Source organism: Bubalus kerabau, chromosome 6 (genome assembly GCF_029407905.1).
Source record: "Bubalus kerabau isolate K-KA32 ecotype Philippines breed swamp buffalo chromosome 6, PCC_UOA_SB_1v2, whole genome shotgun sequence".
Taxonomy (NCBI): domain Eukaryota; kingdom Metazoa; phylum Chordata; class Mammalia; order Artiodactyla; family Bovidae; genus Bubalus; species Bubalus kerabau.
Window position 1 is genome coordinate 15,236,563 of NC_073629.1, and position 20,474 is coordinate 15,257,036.

The 20,474-nt window shown below is 49.7% G+C and overlaps 1 protein-coding gene and 2 long non-coding RNA genes across 4 annotated transcripts; 2 read left to right on the forward strand and 1 right to left on the reverse strand.

Annotated features, from left to right (window-relative positions):
• Positions 1-351: 351 nt before the first annotated feature.
• SEMA4A (semaphorin 4A) lies at positions 352-20,194 on the reverse strand. The gene is made up of 15 exons (XM_055583993.1): positions 19,979-20,194; positions 19,034-19,204; positions 17,133-17,293; positions 15,811-15,873; positions 15,433-15,531; positions 15,104-15,209; positions 14,158-14,274; positions 13,318-13,442; positions 12,979-13,151; positions 11,758-11,908; positions 5,588-5,768; positions 4,007-4,125; positions 3,740-3,897; positions 2,028-2,128; positions 352-1,651 (listed from the first exon to the last, which is right to left on the reverse strand). The coding sequence occupies exons 2-15, from the start codon at positions 19,173-19,175 to the stop codon at positions 1,059-1,061; spliced, it is 2,289 nt and encodes a 762-aa protein (XP_055439968.1). The 5' UTR covers positions 19,176-19,204; positions 19,979-20,194; the 3' UTR covers positions 352-1,058.
• On the forward strand, positions 5,710-7,375 carry LOC129654623 (uncharacterized). 2 transcript variants are annotated; one of them, XR_008715546.1, is made up of 3 exons: positions 5,710-5,793; positions 5,887-6,072; positions 7,151-7,375. It is a non-coding gene; the product is annotated as an uncharacterized LOC129654623 (long non-coding RNA). The 2 variants fall into 2 exon arrangements; XR_008715545.1 differs by lacking the exon at positions 5,710-5,793 and having other exon boundaries at positions 5,804-6,072.
• LOC129654624 (uncharacterized) lies at positions 13,322-14,004 on the forward strand. Its single transcript, XR_008715547.1, has 2 exons — positions 13,322-13,533; positions 13,694-14,004. It is a non-coding gene; the product is annotated as an uncharacterized LOC129654624 (long non-coding RNA).
• Positions 20,195-20,474: the final 280 nt, after the last annotated feature.

Below are 20,474 nucleotides of genomic sequence, written 5' to 3' on the forward strand. Positions count from 1 at the left end.
CCGAGGGGTAGGGGGACTGAGTAGGAGTCTCGAGAAGTGTGGGACAGCTGAGATCAGCAACTTTGGGGCTGCGGCACGGAGTCCGGGACGGATGAGGTGGTGCCTGGCCAGCAGACACAGATGTGAGTTGGCCCCAAAGACAGAGTTGGAGGTGCTCTCCAGCAGTGTCTGGAGTAGAAGGGCTGTGGGGCTGCTTGGGGGCTGGGAGGGAGCTGGCAGGGAGAAAGGGGTGGTTTGGAGCTGGAGAGAACAATCACCCCACAAACCTACTAATGTCCTCAGACTTCCTGCTCCCCTCCCCTCCCATGGTTCCCGGCTGGAGTGCTCTGCTCTGACAAAAAAACAGCACCAGTCACAAGCTTTGTCTTTTTAATAAAAAATAAACTGTCTGTGACAAGCAGGTTTTGAATTCCAAAACAGAGGAGAGGGGAGAGAAGAGAGTCCAGGGGTCAGCCAGGGAAAAGGAGTGATCAAGGCTCAGATTACCCCTGCCGTTCGAGCCAGGCCAGAAGGGATTAAATGTGCCCCAACTGAAGCAAGATGGAAGGAGGTGAGACTTCAGGAAAGACCTCCCAGCGGAGCTGATAAGCGGAGCTGGAGGGAGCGGCTCCCTGCAGAGTCCTGGAGAGCCCTTGCAGAGGGGAGTGTTGGTGTCCAAGGTGGCAGCTGCTTTCAGAGTGGAGTCTCCAGATGTGGTGTGCTCACGCGCTTATTGTTTTATGGTCTCCTGCAGCGGTATGTTCTGGACGGTCCCAGGATGCCCAGAACTGAACGATCCTCTCTGGGTCCTCCTTTCACGGCCTAGACCAGGTCTGGGGCAGCCCCCCTTAGAGAGGCCACGTGCTTGGTAGAAGCAGGTTCCGCAGGGCAGCCAGGCTGCTGTGCCCAGCCTCACTGAGCGCTATCAGTGGCACAGAATGGCAGAGAAGGTCCTCTGGTGGGGGGAAAGCAGTCTTTGGTGCTACTCCCAGCCTAGTCAGGAAGGAACAGCTCCCGGCTCCCCCAGCCAATGGCCGCACGCCCTGCCCTATCCAACAGCCCCAGCCTGTACCCCGAGTTTAAGCCACCTCTGTGCCCTGGAGGTTATTGTCGGCGTCCATATCACTGGCAGAGGTCCTGCTTTCCTTGGGGGGTTGGAGGCACTGCTCGCTGCTCAGTGGGGCTTTCTCCCTGGAGGGCAGGGTCCCACAGCCTTGGACTTTGCCCCGGGCTCGGAGTGCCCCCAGCGGGGATACAAGGAAGGTGATGAGGGCTCCTGAGAGCACCAGGGCAAGGAGCACAGTGACGGTGAGGAAGTGGGGCCAGTAGGACTTCGGGGCAGCCAGGGCGGCCCCACCGCCAACCCTGGTCAGCGGGGCCTCCATGCGCTCCCGGGGAATGCCCGCCAGTTTGGGGTCCAGGGCCAGGGGCTGGTCCTGACTGTGCACCCAGTAGGAGACCACAGGGTACGAGAAGTCATTCTCAGTGGCCCAGCACTGATAGAGACCCCCTGCCCCGTCTCGCAGAAGCAGCAAGAGGGAGCCATTGTAGACTGTGGAAGAGGCCTCTGGGATGGCTTCTACCCCGTGACTCCAGTGGTAAGAGGCCAGAGCCGAGCTCTGGGGACAGGGGAGCTCCAGGATGGAGTTGGGGACAGCCAGGACTTCTTTAACTGTAGGGGAAGGAAAGGGGCCAAAGGTTAAGAGGAGAATGCAGGCCCTGACATCTGGGGCCCCATTCCCGTCTCCGACTTCTATTTCAAGTCCTAAACTCAACTCTGACCCCTTTCCTGTCTCCAGTCTGGGCCCCAAACTAACCCCCAGTCCATCTGACTCCAGCTTTGACACCAGAATCAATTTCAACCCCAATCCTGAATCCCAGCTTAGAATTCCTATCCCTCCGCCCTACAGCTGACATTCAAATCCATCCCGACTCTGGATATTCAGTTCCCAAGCCATGCAGATGCTGAGGGGAGAAATTGATGCAGGAGTGTCCCCACTGCTGGAAGTCCTCCCTAGCCTTTGCACCTCCTCTGGCCCCACACTCACTGATCTGGGGGCGGCTCCTGGGCCCCAGACTCCTGCCCATGGGGCCACTGGCACATGCCCACTCTGGGTTCCCTTGCTTCATGTCCTGCTTCCAGGACTTCCTGAGGAGGGAAAGCAAAAATTATCCCTTGAAACAGGCAAGAGTGGGAAGAGGAGGGAGCAAGAGAGGGAAGTGCAGTGGGGAGAAAGATGGGTCGGGGAGACAAGGTAGAACAGAGATCAGGGGAAGAGAAGCCCAGGGTGGGCTGAAACAGCTCAACAATGCCTGGTGTAACTCCATCCCTGGAGGAGCCCCCAGAGGCTGGGGGTTGTCTTAGAGGCGATGTGTTAGTATTAGGTTGATGAAAACGTAATTACGATTTTGGCATGTTGAAATTTGCCATTTGATATTGAAATACATTCTTAATAAATGTGGTTATGTTATACATCATTTTAATGTATATTTTTTGCTTTATGTTTTTTGCTAATGACCTATTACTTGATGTTTATTTTATATTTATTTTGGACTATGGAAATAATATTAGACAAAAAGCAAATATGAGCAATTTTCTTACTCAAGCTCAAAATGGGTCGTAAAACGGCAGAGACAACTCGCAACATCAGCAATGCATTTGGCTCAGGAATTGCTAGCAAACGTACAGTGCAGCGGTGGTTCAAGAAGTTTTGTAAAGGAGACAAGAGCCTTGCAGATGAGGAGTGCGATGGCCGGCCACTGAAAGCTGACAACGACCAGTGGAGAGGTCATTGAAGATGATCCTCTTACAATTATACAAAAAGCTGCCAAAGAACTCAATGTCGACCATTCTGTGGTCACTGAGCATTTGAAGCAAAGTGGAAAGATGAAAAAGCTCAATAAGTGAATGCCTCACGTGCTGGCCACAAATCAAAAAAATCGTCATTTTGAAGTGTTGTCTTCTCTTATTTTACGCCACAACAAGAAACCGTTTCTCGATCAGACTGTGATGTGTGGTGAGAAAAGAAAAGTGGATTGTATACTATAACCAGTGACTACCAGCTCAGTGGTTGGACCAAGAAGCAGCTCCAAAGCACTTCCCAGAGCCAAACCTGCACCAAGAAGAGGTCATGGTCATTGTTTGGTCAGGACCTTTTTTGGTGCAAGTGTGGCTTTGGGAAGTGCTTTGGAGCTTCTTTTTGGTCCAACCACTAAATGTCTGATCCACTACAACTTTCTGAACCCTGGCGAAACCATGGCATCTGAGAAGTATGCTCAGCAAGTCAATGGGATGCACTGAAAACTGCAACGCCTGCAGCCAATTCAAAAGAAAGGGCCCCTTCTCCACAGCAACACTCAAACACATGCCACACAACCAACACTTCAAAAGCGGAACGGACTGGGCTGCAAAGTTTTGCCAAATCCACCATGTTCGCCTGGCTTCTTGCCAACCAACTACCACTTCTTCAAGCAACTTTTTGAAGGGAAAAATGCTTCCACAAACAGCAGAAAATGGTTTCCAAGAGTTCCTCGAATCCTGAAGCACAGATTTTTATGCTACGGGAATAAACCAACTTATTTCCTGTTGGCAAAAAATGCATTGATTGTAACAGTTCCTATTTTGATTAATAAAGATGTGTTTGAGCCTAGTTAAAATGATATAAAATTCACAGCCCCAAACCGCAATTACTTTTGCACCAACCTCATAGCACCTGGAAAGAAGGAGCCCAGAAGCACATACAGGGTAACTGGCACTCACAGGATGGGGGTGGGCAGGAGACGGCAGGTTTGAGACTCAGGGTCCCAGGCACAGTGAGGGTCCCGGGCAAGGACACAGTCCATACAGCTCTCGTAGACACTACAGTTGGCTCGAGGAACCTTCCAGATGCCTCCTGAGAAGCCTACAAACACTGCTCCCTGGAAAAGAGATGAAGCCTGTCAAGTCACCCTGCCACACCTAGTAAGGACCTAGCACCCAAGGCCTGCCCCCCTGGAGACCCCATATGAGGATCAGGCCCTTTCCCACCTGGGTAGGGGCCAGCTGCAGGTTGCGAACAGGTTCAGGGTCAGGGAACAGCTGAATCTCCTCCACCAGATAAGCACTGTGGTCCCCACTCACCACAGCCTTGTGGAGGGAGCCTGTGCCTGTGGAGAGAGACAGCTGAAATCACCTAGCCTCTCATGCTCGCTCTCTGACTCCAGATGGCCTCCCCAGCTGTCAGAAAGTTCCTTCTGGGACTTCTCTGGTTGCTCAGTGGTTAGGTCTTTGGGCTTCCATGCAAGGCGTGCTGATTTGATCCCTGCTTGGAGACCTAAGATCCCACATGCCTTGAAGCCAAAAAAAAGAAAGAAAGAAAGTTCCTTCTGAAGTCTGCACTGGACACAGATCTGTCAGACCATTTCCTTCCATTGCCATGGAGACAGAGCTCTCCTAAATGGCTGGAAATCCCTAGCCTCTCAGTCCTTCCTTGGAAACTGCCTGATCAAACTCCAGCCCTAGAGGAACCAAACTATCCCCTTTCTTCAATGGATATGTGGACTTTTAATCAGTTCTGGAGAAAATCACATCACCAGCCTCCCTCATTTCCATCAAGGGTCTCTACTCAAAGTTCAGTAAGGTCTACCCCGACCACCCTTTCAGAAATTACCACCTTCCCAACAAGCGTTCCTGACCACCCCATCACACTGTTCTATTTATTTTCTGATCTCGTAATGTACCAAGTAACTGACTCCTTCAGTATGTTTATTGTCTGTCTCCATGCACTCCAAAAGGAGCTAGCTTTTTGTCTGTTTTGTTCTTGTCTGTGCATTCAATATAGGCACAGCTGATGTCCTAAAAGAAAGAACGAACCTGATGGGCTTCTTCTACTAAAGCTCAAGGTCATCCACCTTAGCCAGGCCCTCAATACATATGCTTCGCAATCTTCCCCATCCCCCCACAGACCATTTCTCCTTCTTTCCACAAAGAATATTTGAATCTACTTCTCTCTTCTCAAACCTGCCTTTTCCATCCCTCAGTCCCCGCCACTCATGACCTTGTGTTCTCCTACTTCACAGAAAACACAAAAGCCTTCGCCTAAGAGCTCCCTCTACTTCCTGCCCATCTTCTCCCTCCCCAAGTCTATACACCCCTCCTCTATCCTCCCTTACTCCACCTTTCTAGCATGGTTTCCCCCATAAGATAAATAAATAAGATAAACAGCTCTTGCTAAGGTCACCAAAACCCTTCATGCTTCTCTACCCCACCAGACTGAAAGTTCAGAAAAGTTAGGGATGCGGCTCTTTGGTTCCCCTGCTATATTTTCAGAGCCTAGCTGGGTGCCAGGCACAGCACAGGTGCTCTGATAAACATTTGCTGCTTTGTGATAACCTAGAGGGGTGGGATGGTGGGAGGTCCAAGAGGGAGGGGTTATATGTATACGTATAGCTGATTCACACTGTGGTACAGAAGAAACTAACACAATATTACAAAGCAATTATCATCCAATTAAAAAAAGAATTTGTTGAGTGAATGCATGAGTGAATGAACTCAAAGGTCTCCCTCCTCAACCTGAGTTGCAACCCTGGCTCCAGTCCCTTGAGGGGTGCCCTGGAGCCCTCTACTCACTGGTGCCCAGGTACATGACCAGATGGCTCTGCCCGTCGATGCCCTGGGCTGTCTCCACCGCAAGCCATGTGTACTCTACACCAGACTTCACCAGCAGGGGTGTCCCCACCACTGGCTCATCCATCAGGAAATGGTCCTTCATGAAGGTCAAGGCTTTATCAGAGGAGGGGCCCTTGGAGCACTGAAGGGGGAAGGAGGCAGATCAGGTCAGCTTTCTCCTTTCCTTCAACCCACCCGTGGCCTCTTCTCTTCCTCCCTCCCCCTTGGCTAATCTCCTTTGCCTCCCTCCCTCTTGGCAGTCCTCATTTCAGGATTGGGATTAAAGCTGGACTCTGGAACTGCCTGGCTTTAAAATGCAGCGTCTGAATTCAGCATGTCGGAGGTTCCTTAACAGTGAAATGGGCCTATTACCAACACAGCACAGACTTGCTATGAGGATGCAAGCGACTTACATGAAAAGCAATTAGAACAGTACTTGGCATGAAGTAAGTACTTGATAAGCTTTAGCTGTCATTATTTCTACCCATCATCCCCGTCACCAAGGATGCCTGGCCACCAGCAGAAAGTAGGGTGAGGATCCCCTGCAGGCAAGGACCACCCTGAACTCATGTCTGTAGGCCCAGGCTTAGCATAGGACCTAGTACTCAGTTGGGGCCCAATAAATGTTCACAGAGTCAATAATGGAATGCAGTCTGTCACAAAAAGGGGTGGTGTAGCAGGGAGTATTTTGCATCATGGTTTGGCATGAATTGGATGCACGACTCAGGGAGAGTCCCTTCTCCATTCTGGGCCTTCTTTTTCTTACCCATAAAATGAGGGGGTTGGCCCGGCTGTTCTCGAAAGGCCCTGCCAACAACAGCATACTGCAGCTCTGGGACACCTGTGTCCTGATCATTGGTCACGATTCTTGTCCTCCGTTTCCAGCGGCACTGTCTTAAAGCCAGCCACAACGGCATCACCTCGTGCTGTGTCCTCAGACAAGTTACCCTACCTCTATGAGCCGCAAATTCCTATCTGTAAAGTGATGCGATAACATCTGTATCTCATTTAGATGCCAGAATGAGCACATGTACCTACTCTCGCTTCCTCCCAAAGGGATTTTTTTTTTTAAGTCATATGAGAACATGAGAGGAGGTAAAAGCAGCCACATTTGGGAAGCTGGAAAGCAAATGAACAAAAGGGAAAAGACTTAGCAGGAAAAAAGAATCTTTCTAAGCCAGCCCATGCTTAAATTTTGATTTATAAGGCAGAATTTCTGAAGTTCATAAATTAGTGGCCTCAGTCCCCTCTGGAAATGGGGCAAAAGAAAGGCTATATTTGAAAATCTATTTAAGAAGTAGGCAGACTTCTTCCCAGCTCCATGCAGCTGAGTGACTGTCCCTTCCATACCCTGGCCCAGGACTGGAGGTTTATTCTCTAGAGAGGATAAGGCAGAGGGACTCTGGTTGGAGGACAGCGGAGAGGTGACACACCATGATGAAGGCAGGGGATTAAATGCAGGTAGACACAGCACCTGCTGAGACTCTTCCCCCACCCTCAGCCTTTCTTCCCCATGACTCCCAGATCCCAGGAGCCAGACCGCCTCACTCCAAGAGAAGACTAGAAGAATCTGCTCCAGGAAAGCTGAATAAAGGCCCAAAAGGAAAGACTTGAAGATACTGATATTGAAGGTCTCCAGTAAAGCAGCCTAGCCAGCCCATTCTCAGTGGAGTTATCATGGAGTTCAAGTTGCCAAGTCATACCCAGGGTGCAGAGTTTCCACAGCTTCAAGGTCCCCTCCCTCATAACTATGAGTAGATAGCCAAGGATGACCAAATATGTGAGTGAAACCACAGACATGAAAGATATAAAAAACAGAGACACGGAAAAAAATTAATAAACTTTAAGAGGAAACAAATGATTCAGAGAAAAGAAAACTTCACAGCGAAGTATCATTATTACCTTAAGAGAGAGAAGTACGAAGATAGCATACCCATGAAACAAGAACATACACAATGCTTCAAAAGAGGAGTTCTTATTCCAACGAATGCAGCCAGAGATTATAAATGTCCTGAAAGAAGACCAAACTAATACAAGTATTTATTTTGCTCCCCAAAGTCAAACTTTAAGAGCAAGTTTTTATGATCAAGTTTCTAGATCCAAACACCAATTTATAGAAAATACTTAAACTCCACCACAGCAATGCAAAATCATCAAGATCCAGACTGTGGGAAATTCTATATAACAAATAAATTGTAAGAGAAAGAAAGAAGTTGGAAAGGGAACATATAGACTAAAAGAGACTGAAAAGAACAACCAATCCAAACTTACAGATCTTATTTTGATTTGATTTCAAAAACAAACTATATTAAAAAAAAAAACCTTATGATATCTATGAGACTATTAGAAATTTGAATACTTTTGCATATTAGGTTAAGAAACTATTATTAATTTGGGTGGGGTGGAGGGCTTCCCTGGTGCCTCAGATGGTAAAGAATCCACCTGCAATGCAGGAAACCTGGGTTCAATCCCTGGAGAAGGGAGTGGAAACCCACTCCAGTATTCTTGCCTGGAAAATCCCGAGGAGCCTAACCGGCTACAGTCCATGGGATCACAAAAAGTCAGACACGTCTGAGTAACTAAACATGCATGTGTGCATTATTTTTTTGGTGTAATAATGGAACTATACATTATTTTTTTTTCAAAGCCCTTATCTTTGGTGATACATACTAAAACCATTATGGATGAAGTAATGGGATGAATGGTAGCCACCCAAAGGTATGCCCATTGAAAACCTGGGAGTGTGACTTTATTTGGAGAAAGGCTATTTGTAGATATAATTAGAAAATCTCAAGATGACTCATTCTTGATCACAATGGGCTCTAAATCCAACAACAAGTGTGCTCATAAGAGAAGAGGAGGAGACACACAGAGATAAGGCTATGTGACAGCAGAGGCAGAGACTGGAGTGAGGTGCCTACAAGCCAGAGAACACCAAAGCCTGCCAGCAGCCAAGGCAGGAGTGAGGCCCAGAACGGATTCTCTCTCAGGGCCTCCAGGAGGAGCCAACCTTGACTGCAGCTTTGATTTCAAACACCTGGCCTCCAGAATTGTGAAGGAATAAATTTCTGTTGTTTTACACCACCAAGTTTGTGGTAATTTGTTATGGCAGCCATAGGAAACTAACACAGATGAAATGATGCCCAGAATTTGCTTCAGAAAATAAGAGGGGAAGTGAGTGGGGTAGAGATGAAGTGGTCTGATTGGTGAGGAGTTGCAGCTGGCTGATGGGTGTATGCTGCTAAGTAACTTCAGTCGTGTCCGACTCTGTGCGACCCCAGAGATGGCAGCCCACCAGGCTCCCCCGTCCCTGGGATTCTCCAGGCAAGAACACTGGAGTGGGTTGCCATTTCCTTCCCCAATGCATGAAAGTGAAAAGTGAAAGTGAAGTCACTCAGTCGTGCTCTTCACGACCCCATGGACTGCAGCCTACCAGGCTCCTCTGCCCATGGGATTTTCCAGGCAAAAGTACTGGAGCGGGGTGCCATTGTATAGAGGTCCATTATACTATTCTGTCGGAGAAGGCAATGGCACCCCACTCCAGTACTCTTGCCTGGAAAATCCCATGGATGGAGGAGCCTGGTAGGCTGCAGTTCATGGGGTCGCTGAGGGTCGGACACAACTGAGCGACTTCATTTTCACTTTTCACTTTCATGCATTGGGGAAGGAAATGGCAACCCACTCCAGTGTTCTTGCCTGGAGAATCCCATGGACGGAGGAGCCTGGTAGGCTGCAGTCCATGGGGTCGCTGAGGGTCGGACACAACTGAAGCGACTTAGTAGCAGCAGCAGTATACTATTCTGCCCACTTTTTATATGTTTAAAATTCTCTATAATAGAACATATTTATAAGACATATGCAAAGCTCAAAAAATCTAGGAAATTAAATATGTTAGCAGAAATTTAAAATCTGACAGAAGGATCAGAAGATAAAAAATTGAGATACTCTCTTAGAAAGTAGAACAAAACCAAAGACTTGGGAAAATTCCTAAAAAGGATTTTAAAAGTTATAGGACCAACCAATCCAGGGGGTTCAGAAAGAAATGAGAAAACATCCCAACAGTAGAATATCCTCTCCATGAAAAAAGAGATTTTTGTTTTCTTCACTACTATGTCTTCATTGCCTACAATAGTGACAGGTGACCTTAAAAAATATGTATTAAATGAAAAGGTAACAGTTCAAGCAACAGGTAACAGTTCTTTTCAGTTCTTAGAACTGAAAGAACTAAATTTCCAGGCCTAAGGGGCAAAGTGAATGCCCGGACCATGAATGAACAAGATCCCATCAAGGCACAATATCATGAAATTTCAAAATAACCAGCAACACAAAAAAGGTACTACAAGATTCCAGAGGGAAAAACAGATATTCAAAGCTTTGGGGATCAGAATAGCTTCAGACTTCTCAAACAGTAGCACTGTAAGCTAGAATATAATAGAAGATGCCTTCCAAGTCTGAAAGGAAGATTATTTTTTCCTAGAATTAAAATAGATACAACTAGGCAAACTATCAAAGGTGAATGTAGAATGAAGACATTTTCAGACATTCAGGGTCTCAAAAAAATTTACCTGCTGTGTATTCTTTTCCAGGAATTTTGAGGCCATCCTGGTGGCTCTAGCGGTAAAGAACCCACCTGCCAATGTATTGAGACATAACAGACACGGTTTTGATCTCTGGGTTGGGAAGATTCCCTGGAGGAAGACGTGGCAACCCACTCAGTATTCTTGCCTGGAGAATCCCATGGACAGAGGAGCCTGGCAGGCTATATAGTCCATAGGGTCGCACAAAGTTGGACACAACTAAAGCAACTTAGCACCTACCCACCCATCCTCCACTAAAATAAGACAGTGAAAGAAAGAAAAAATAGGAAGTTGTGGGATGCAAGAAACACCAGATTATCACAAGAAAGAGGCAAAGGGAATGCCCAGAATGATGAGGAAGGGGGCTTCCAGGATGGCAGCTGTGTTCCGGATGTACATGAGACGAAGATGTAGTCAAGACTGCAGCAGACAGAAAGGATTTCCAGGAAAATGAAATTCTTAGACTACCAAACGGGTCTGTTTTCAAAAGAGATTCAGTTAATTGAGGTAGAGTTTGGGGTTGAAATAAAGATAAGAGCTTAGAAAACAAAGCAAGAAAAAAAATCAAGATAATTACTAACCCCAGGGAAAATTTTCTTAATTATGCAAAAAGGAAAAATAATCATGGCCTACTATATGGCTCAGTTGTGAGTAATGAATCATAATATAAATACTGGCCTGACCAAACTGACTATAAACCAATGCTGGGAGATAAGAGGTGGGTACAGCGGTGTGCTGGTAAGGCTGCTCTGGGGTGATGATTTAGTGTTTGCTGATTTCCATAATGTATTATTCCCACCATGGTTAATTTCAAGCTATCAACGTAATGTCACTGAACTCAGATTTGGAAAGAAATCCACAAAGGGTTCTTGCTAGTTGCTGCAAGTCAGCTCCAGCTCATCGCTGAGTGGGGGTGGGGATGGGGAGACACGGTTAAATCTTCACCATCCACAATGGGAATTCAATAGCTGCTGCCTGAAATGGAAGCAGCAAGGAATAGCAATAAACATATTTTGAGATTTGGAGATAAAATCAAAAGAATCAGCTAAAAGAGTTGAAGGAGATTGTCTCTAGAGAGGGAAAAGTGCTGGAGAGAGGAAACTGGGCTGTTGTTTGTAACCAACCACGTAAATCTCCTTCGAATGGTGTACATATACAACTCCGATCCAAAAACAAAAGTTAAAGAAGAAATGCAGATGAAGAGGCCCAGGAAAGTCCTTGGCACAGCCTGTGCTCCCTTGTCTTTTCAGTGATATACCCAAGCATATGGTGTGCACTTAGCTGGGGTGCAGGGGTGCTGTTCTGTATTTAGGATGGGGTTGGACACCATGGATGTGGAACGTGGGCAGCTGGAATGGTGAATATCTGAGCAGGTAGGACTTGGGGGTGTGGGGAGCACTAGCATTTATGGGGTGCTGTGATTCATCGGGTCGCAAAGAGTTGGACACGACTGAGCGACTGAACTGAACTGATCATGCTGTGATAGGTGCTTTGACACACATATTGTATGTCTGGGGGAGGCGGGCTTTACTCAGTGGCATGGATAATACTCACACTGCCTGGCCGTGGACTGATATCAGGATATTCATAAGTAGTCCAGCGTGAAGTCTCTTTGTCCAATTCCTTATACTTCCCCTCAAAGACACGCTTGATGTCCTTGAGTGAGAAAGCACAGACAGCAGAGCTCCTGGTCCCACCAACATGCCTGGAGACAGCCCGAGGGGAAGTTGTCTGTAACCTCCTGTGCTACACCAGGAAGCTCCCACTCCCACCTTGGCCCACTTTTGGTGAAAAACCCCAGAAGGGGAGAAGTATGAAGGGCTGGGTCAGTCCCCAGCCGAGGAGATAAGAGCTAGGAGAGTCCCAGACTTTATCCCATTTTAGGATCTGAGGTGTGGTTATCCTTAATGAGAACTAATTTGGGCTCAGGCCCTGGGGCGTCTCCCGTGTGGCCTGCCCAGACTGAGCCTCTATGGGAGAAGCAATGTAGCCAGCTCCCAGACAGGCTCCAGGTGAAGCTCTCCTCCTTGGGGGTCCAGTGTATTCTTGGTCCTCAGAAAACCAAACAGAACCCAACTACAAGACTATTTTTATTCCTTCCGCCCTGGTCTGTGGAGACAAAGCTCTGTCTCTATTGTTTCGTTTTAACCTGACTATGGCATAAACCATATTCTCAGTCCTGGAAGCCACAGATACCAGACCCTGCTTACAAAAGCTATCTTTGGTACCTGACACATTGTCAGCAGATACCTGAACACTGTGGGAGCCAGACCACAACAAATAAGTCTCAGTCTCCAAGCAATGACTTTATTTTTATCTTATGTTGTTGATGGTGTTTCGCTCTATGCTATGACCACTAGGAAGTTCACAGCTACAGATGTCCCAATATCCCCAACTGTATAAGTGATAAACATCTGTAATGTGCTGACTCCATCCCTGGGTTCTCCCATTCTCCTTTTATTTCCATTTCCTCATAGGTTTATTTTATTTTAATGTTTGCCTTTTGTAAGCTGCCTCCTATCCTTTTTGGAACCAGGCAGGACATAAACTAATAAGAACCTTTCTGAGCTTTATTTTCCCTATCTACATTGAGCCCTACATTAAGGGCGTGAGTCAAATTCCTGGGAGATGGTGATGATCAAATGTCTTCATATGTGAAGTGTGGAGTTTGTGCTTCGCTCACATCAGTTCCTACCCTCCCTGGCGGGCCAGGGCGAGACGGGGGCTGACCCCAAATCCCACTTCCAACCCCCACGCTCTCGCCTAGCTGCTCACCACTGAGAGGTAAAGACTGCGTAGACCTGGGGATCGGTGGAGGAATTGTCTGCCAGCAGGACAGCGTGACGGATAACGTTGAAGGGAAGTTGTTCCGGCTGGGTGCAAAGCAGCTGGGCCTTTAGGAAGGTGGTCCACTTCTTCTGCAGCAACTTTTCGCCACCCACATCATTCTAGGAGCACAATCTAAGAGTCAGAGGGTGCCCCTACTGCCCACGCGTGACCACGCCCTCTAACCCGCCCCTCACCCCCATTGGACCCTAAGCGCCCAGCCCCGCCTCTGCCATCTCCCCCATTGGCTTCTCCACGGCCAGCCCCGCCTCCCACCAGGCTGTAGACCTTGCAGACTTGGGCCACCCGGGAAATGCGAAGCTTCTCGAAGAACTCAAACTCGCTGGCTGTCTCCTCGAAGAAGAAGTAGACGACCTGGGTGGAAGGAATGGCTGCCACGAAGGAGGCGTCCGCTGCACGGGAAGGGCAGATAAGCTAAGAGATGGAGCACCTAGGTGTCCTGGTTTCCCCTTTGGGAAAACCCTTGACTCTGAAGACCAGGAGGTACTATGGCCCAGATCTACAGCTGGTCGAGGTGTGGCCATGGGTGGGGGGAGGTACTTTAATTATTTACATAAGATGAAAGCTTCCCGGGTTTCCCTGGTGGCTCAGTGGTAAAGATCTGCCTGCCAATGCAGAAGACAAGCATTTGATCCCTTGTCAGGGAAGATCCCACATGCAGCAGCTAAGCCTGTGGGCTGCAGCTATTGAACCTGTGCCCCAGAGCCAGAGAGATCCACAACCACTGCGAGCCCGTGTGCTGCAACTGCTGAAGCCTGTCTGCTCTAGAGCCTGTGCTTCCCAACAAGAGAAGCCACGTCAAGGAGAAAAGCCCATGCACTGCACGCAACTGGAGAGTAGCCCCTCGCTCGCCACAACCAGAGGAAAAAAACCTGCGCAACTACAAAGACCCAGCACAACCAAAATTTTTTAAAAATTAAACAGTTTTTTTTAAAAGATGAAACCTCCCCAGGACAGGAGGTCTGTCTTCTTCCCTGCAGTACCACCTTGCATATAGTACGTCTCAACCAATAAGAGTTGAGTGAATTAGCAGCAGTTCAGAGTGCCAGGTCTCCGGGACTTGGGGAAGGGGGCCAGACCTGTGCTGGGTGGGGCTGAGGTACTTACGTTGCAGCCAGCGGAGGAAATTGTCAGTCTTGAGGATAGGCTGGGATCCCAGAGTGCGCAACAAGATGGGCTCACTGCCCAGGAAGTTGTTCATGGTGCCAGAATAGAGCATCCCATCTAATGTGAGGAGAGGAGGGGGGACCTTGTCAGTTGGAGGGTGCCCCTGCCCTTCTCAGATCTGCCTCTGACTGGGGTCAGCATTCACATCACTCTCTGGCCTTCTTCATTTGTTCTACACCTCCCCGTGGAGTCCCAAAGCCCAGCTCACAGCCCACCCTGAGCACTGTTCTTAGGTCCTCCTCCCACAGGGACTGGCCAACTTTATGGCCTTCAGTGTTTTGGCGCTTTTCCAGCCTTTCTCTGGCTCCTCCCTCCCATGCCCAGCTGAACCACTTGCCAGTTAGAATCACTTATTGTTTCCCCAGGATGGCTGTTCTGTTTCTACACAAGAGGGCCTACCCTTTTCTTCCTGGAACACTTTCCCTGCCCATCTACCTGTCTTTCAAGGTCCCACTCAGTCAAAGGCCACCAGCTTCAGGAAGCCAAGGGGTAGGGGGAGTGATGGTTTGTGTCCAGGAGGGCACAGCACCATGATTTCCTCTTTGCAATCCCTACGTTTCCTAGCCCAGAGCCTGGCACACCAGAGGGGCTGTTCATACAGAGCCTGCTTGTTGAAAACATGGTGACTCTCAGGCCTCTTCCCTGTCTGAGACCCTTCCAGGACCCTCTCATCTCTGTGCATCCCTCCACATCCATCTTGCCCCACCTCCTTTGTGGCATCTTCAGCTGGTTGGGGTACCTGATACTCCCTCTGATTTTATGCTCTGAGGCTCCTGGTTTCCCCTCCCTTTGTCCTCTTGCCTTTCAGGAAATCATCAGATTCCCTGTGTCACAGAGTGACCGGGGAAAGCAGTTGTTGGGATGGACCAGGGAAGCCGATACTCACCTGCCATGACAGCCGTGTGCTTATGGGTGGGGTCGAAGGGGCTCTGGCCTTTCCCCTCCACAACCCTGTCCTCCGAGATGGGCAACAGCCTGGAATCTTGGAGTTCCTAGAGGGGGGGAAGTGGCTGGGGGGGCCAGAACGCCAGAGTCTCACGTCTGGGAAAGGAGGGTCATGAGGGAGGAAGGGGTAGGGGGTGCAGAGGAAAATTGACCTGGAGCTCGGAAGCTCACAAGGACCCTGGGCTGCAACATCCGAGTTTTTCAGAGCTGCAGAGGATGAGCTGGGGTGGAGGTGAGGTGGGGCCTGAGAGATGGCGCCAGATAACTCACAATGAAGGTACAAGCAGGGCTGAAGGCAAATGTGCCGCAGGCGTAGAGGTGGGTGGTGTTGAAGGATACCAGGACACGAATAAAGTTGAAACACTGTGTCTGGGGAAGAGAGACAGTTCAGGCCTCCAGGACACTTGCCCCAGACTCCCGGCCCCTGGAGGACTGCTCCCTCACTCGCTAGGAGGGAGAAGGGCTGGACAATGCTGAGACAGTCCCCGTAGGTCTTTATAGAACAGCAGGCCACGTGATCATGATCCTCTAGAACACGATCACTCAAACAAGCATCCTCTGCTGCCTGCCTCACCTAAGGTCATCCAGTGATGGCCTGGGGACACCAGGGCTCTCTTCCAGAGCCCCAGTATCGCCACCCCTACTTACCTCATTGCTCTTCCTCTTAAAGGCACATTCACTCTTTTTTCTGTCGCTGGCTGGCCAGGGTATCTGAAGTAGGGCATTGGGAAAGGGGAGATGAAGGGAATGAGATCTTGAGCTCTCTGACCTCCTACCCCCTCCTTGGCTCTGGTGTGGAATCACCAGCAGGCATAATGGTTAGTTACGTGCTGGTAGGCTGTAAGAACCTCGCTTTGTGACCCTGGCTATTAACTCTAATGATACTGATATTCATGAGGACACAGCGCCATGTGAGAACATGGTCAATGGAATCAGACCTGAGCTTGAACCTAGACTCAGCCACTTACTGGTTGAGTGATCTTGGTCAATGGCACAGATTTCTGTATGTAAAGCACCTAATGCCATGCATGGTATACAAAGCAGCAGCTGGAAACAAAACAAAACACATTTCCTAGGGAAATTGTTAAAAATTTTCGGTTCCTCACACCTCAGAGAAACTGTATTTTTAATCCGCATCCCATATGTGCAGGTGGCCCACAGGCCACATGCAGAGCAACACAGACTGCGTTGAGATGCTCAGTAATTGCTCCCTCCCTCCCTTTTTTCCTTCCCTCTCCCTTTCTCCCTTACATTATTCCTGTGAGTAGGGTGACTATAACACAGAAGCCTCAGTGATTTCTTCCAGTGGGTGGATATCACATTATTGATATAATTTGAGTCAATGTTTCTCTCATAGGTCAATTTCCATATCAGTTATTTTAGCAACTAGTATTGGGGCTTCCCTGGTAGCTCAGCTGGTAAAGAATCCGCCTGCTAATGCAGGAGATCCTGCTTCGATTCCTGGGTAGGGAAAGAGGCCCTTGAGAAGGGATAGGCTACCCACTCCAGTATTCTTGGGCTTCCCCGGTGGCTCAGCTGGTAAAGAATCTGCCTGCAATGCGAGAGACCTGGGTTCAATCCCTGGGTTGGGAAGATCCCCTGGAGAAGGGAATGGCTACCCACTCCAGTATTCTTGCCTGGAGAATTCCAGGGACTATCCACGGGGTTGCAAAGAGTCGGACACGACTGAGCAACTTTCACTTTCACTTTGTCAATTTCCATATCAGCCAGTTTAGCAATTAGTATTATTCAACCAGTATTCATGGTACCCATGAAGTGTGAGGTCACTGCCGTGTTTCTTGTCTGTCATAAAAATCATACGTGTATATGTCCATACCAAGAACTGCCAATTGTTGCTGATTATAGACAACAGCAAATTGGGTAGTTATTCATGCATAGGCAGCCCAGGCACAGGACAGCTGCCAGCCCCCTCCTCACTTCCAGCCCACACGCTTTCCCTGGCCTCTCACCATATTCTTCAGCCTTGGCACCCCAGGATCCTCGATATTCAAGGCCAGAATGGCCTCTCGAGCCCCCACATAGAGAGTGCCTTCGTCATCACTCAGGAGCAGAGTGTCAAAGTCCTGGAGGCCCTTTTGGTGGAAGAAGCTAAGAGCTCTGCGTCCATCCCCTGTTGAAAGGTGGTGAGAAGGGGTGAGTGATGAGAAGGCATGGGCAAGCAGCTGATTTCTGAGAGAAAAGCAGGGGAAGGAAAGGATTGGCAGAGTGTGCTCCCCCCAGCCTTCGCAGCCGGACCCACTCTTCAGCAGCAGATCCCTGCTTTGCCCCATCCTGCTGACAGCCTAGGAGCGTTGGGTGCTGAGCTCATAGTGGAGAGGAAAAACAACCAGATTCAGGGTAATAACAGATTGGGACAGACAGAGGGTGCCCCACACTCAAGAGACAGACAAAGGGACAGGAAATAAAGTGAGGCACAAGGGATGTTCTTTCAGGCCTAGGGGGCTGCGGCTGGGCAGTGCACGTCAGTCCTCACAGGCGGGGAGGGCAGAGAGCAAATAAGACAGACAGGAAGGTGTTGGCACCCACAGACAAGAAGGCTAGAGGTAGACAGGACTATGTGTCAGAGTAACTGTGGGTTGCAGGGGTCCCAGTCACCAACCCCACTTTCCTTCCCTCCTCTACAGGAAATTTCCACCACGAGAACCACTGCCATAGGTGGAACAGAAAGAAAACCTTTTTCTCCTGAGTTTCCTATAGGCGCCTGGATATCACCCGGACTGGGGATTTCGGCTGGCTGTGGGAGATTCCCTGAAGTCTCCCCATCACTGTGATGTGGCAGAGGTGGGCGTGTGTGCCCGGTCCCCTGGCACATAGGGCCCCTGGCACATCAGCGCGGAGAGATGAGCTTCTCAAACTCTCTCTCTCATGAGCACATTTGCACTTTCGCATTAGATGACTGATGAGCTAACTGTTAGCTCCGGAGGCTCAGAGAATCTTAGTACCAACCACGAAGAGGAGTTGGGGAAACATGTGGCAAGGTGCCAGAGAGGCTGGCCTCCCCAGAGTGTATAAAGCCCTCTGTCACTGAACTGATCACCCTCAAGTATGGTTGTCATAGCCCACCTGCCTGGCCCTGGGGACCATCAGCACCTTGGGGGCAGGGTTTATGCTGTAATCCCAGCACCTAACACAAGTGAGGCCCTTCCATCAATGGGCAACATGCATTTCCTTTACCAGGTTGCCCCAGAAAGATGCTAAAGACTCAGCCATGCCCAGGAGACCCTGCCCCTACAACTCTGACAGGGCCCATGTCCTTTCCTGAGTCTTTTCCCTGGAGGTGGAGGGCCAGAAGCCCCCACAGCCTCAGTAAGAAACCAGTCAAGCTGTGCCTACAGGGTCCCAGGGCCCATATCCCAGCCAGGCTACTCTGGGTTCTTATATTCCTGGTGTCCACAGTATTGGACACAGCGTGGTCCAGCATCATCTGTGCACTTGTGTGTCCTGGGTCACCAGGTCCATGGATTCCCTTAAGCCTCAAATGTCCTAGGGGCATTTGAGGGCATGAAAGCAGTTATGGGTTTGAAGTGCCCAGTTTGATAACAGTGACACTGAAGGAGGGAAAGAGAAATCACCAGCTCTGGAGAACCAGAAGGCACAACGCCCCTGGCCCCCTGCTCCCCTCACCTCCCTTTCCTCAGTCTCTCCCCCAAGTGAGTTTCATCATTCACTCCTTTCTCAGCCTGAATTTCTATTTCTGGCTGTCTCTCTCTCCCTGACGCCCTCTGCCTCTCCATGACTTATCTATCGTGGTTTCTCCAAGTTCAATTTCCTACCCCTCTCCTTCCATTCTCTCTTTCCTTCCTCCAGCCCAGGGCTGCCATCCCCTACTTCCTGATCGTCAGACCCTTACCTGCATAGTATTTGACCCTGGGTGTGGGTCCCTGCCCTTCACGCCCCGCAGGTGTCGCCGGTGGCAGGAACAGCAGGAGCAGCTGGAAGAGGAAAAGGCCCAGGAAGCTCCAGGAGTCCAGGCCCAGGGCTGGAAAGGCCATGCTCAGCCAGGGGCTGTCACTGGACGTCTCTGGGGAAACAGGCACCGGGTACTCTCTGGGTGAGCAGTTCTTACCACATCCCCCCTGGGAACCAATCAGAGAGCCCCAGGCAGCAGAAGTGTGTATGGCAGAGGGGGGGATGCTAGGGGGACGGGCCAGTTTCCTCTCCAGTGTGCCCTCAGAGAGTCTCACTTCCATCATTCTCACAGGCCTCACTCTGCCCCACTCTCCCCTCCGGATTGAAGTCCAGTTGTTCCCCATCCCTTATGATCTCTTTGTACCAATAGCCCGACTCTGCCTTTCCTCACCTTACTCTCAAGGAAGTCCTTCTTGTTATCTACTCTTTGCCTTTCCTCCTCCCATATCCCAGATCCCAAACCACTGCCTGGTCCTGGCTCCAGGACTTTCTGGGGAGCAGATTCCTGCACTCGCAGTATAGATTCTTCAGACTTGATTCTCCTGGCTTTTTCAGATCTCTTGATACCCAGGGCCTTGTACTCAGCCCTACCCTCTGATGACCCAAACAAGAAGACCAGGTCTGAACCAGGTCTGAACCGGCCTGCTCTGTTGTCTGACTCTGAGGCCTACAGGCCTCTTCTTACAGAGAGATGTGAGACCACCCCTCCATGCTCTCTACTAGCATCACACGGAAGGCGGCCCAGGGCAGGGAGCGGCTGGTCATCTCCCACCTCTGCAGCTGCCCCCTCTCTCTCTGGTCTTAGTGCTGCTGCTATCTGTCCCCCTGGTCTCTGCATAATCCTCCCCTTGGACACCCCTCCAATCAGCCATCACATCTCACGTACCGTTGAGCCAGTCACAGCGTAGAACCCAGGTATCCAGACTCTTGGGCGGGGGGTGCCATCCGAGAGAAAGAAGGGAGGGCTCCCAGGCCCCAGAGGTGGGGGACGGGAGGCTCAGCCCGGCTGGGCCAGGAGTGCGGCCCTCCAGGTACCCATAGTGGCAAAGCCCGCACTGGGAGCTCTGGGCAAGGGAAACCAGAATTTCCACCTCTCGAGTTGTGACAGATCCCTGGCTTGGGCGGAAGTTGGTTGATTGGGAGGGGAATAAAAGGAGACACACCTCTCTCTTTGGCCCTCCTCTCACCTGTCTATCAAGAAAGTTTAAAAGGCCAGAAAGTTTCTAGGTCATTTCAGCCATTCCCCTGTCCCTCTATCATCACAGCCAGTCTAACAAGCCTAGTCGGGATTTTACCTCTTGCTCAAGATTTCCCAGATAGGAGCATGACACCGTCTTTCATATTCCTCTTTTCACTTACCTCTCCACTCCTACCAACAGGGA

Coding starts and splice junctions, on each gene's coding strand:
- SEMA4A (XM_055583993.1), bottom strand. CDS start 19,175: ATGGCCTTTCCAGCCCTGGGCCTGGACTCCTGGAGCTTCCTGGGCCTT. Junction 14,275..15,103: donor GCACACGGCTGTCATGGCAG/GTGAGTATCGGC, acceptor TCCTCACATTAG/ATGGGATGCTCTATTCTGGC. Junction 11,909..12,978: donor GCAGTCTTTACCTCTCAGTG/GTGAGCAGCTAG, acceptor GGCTGTCTCCAG/GCATGTTGGTGGGACCAGGA.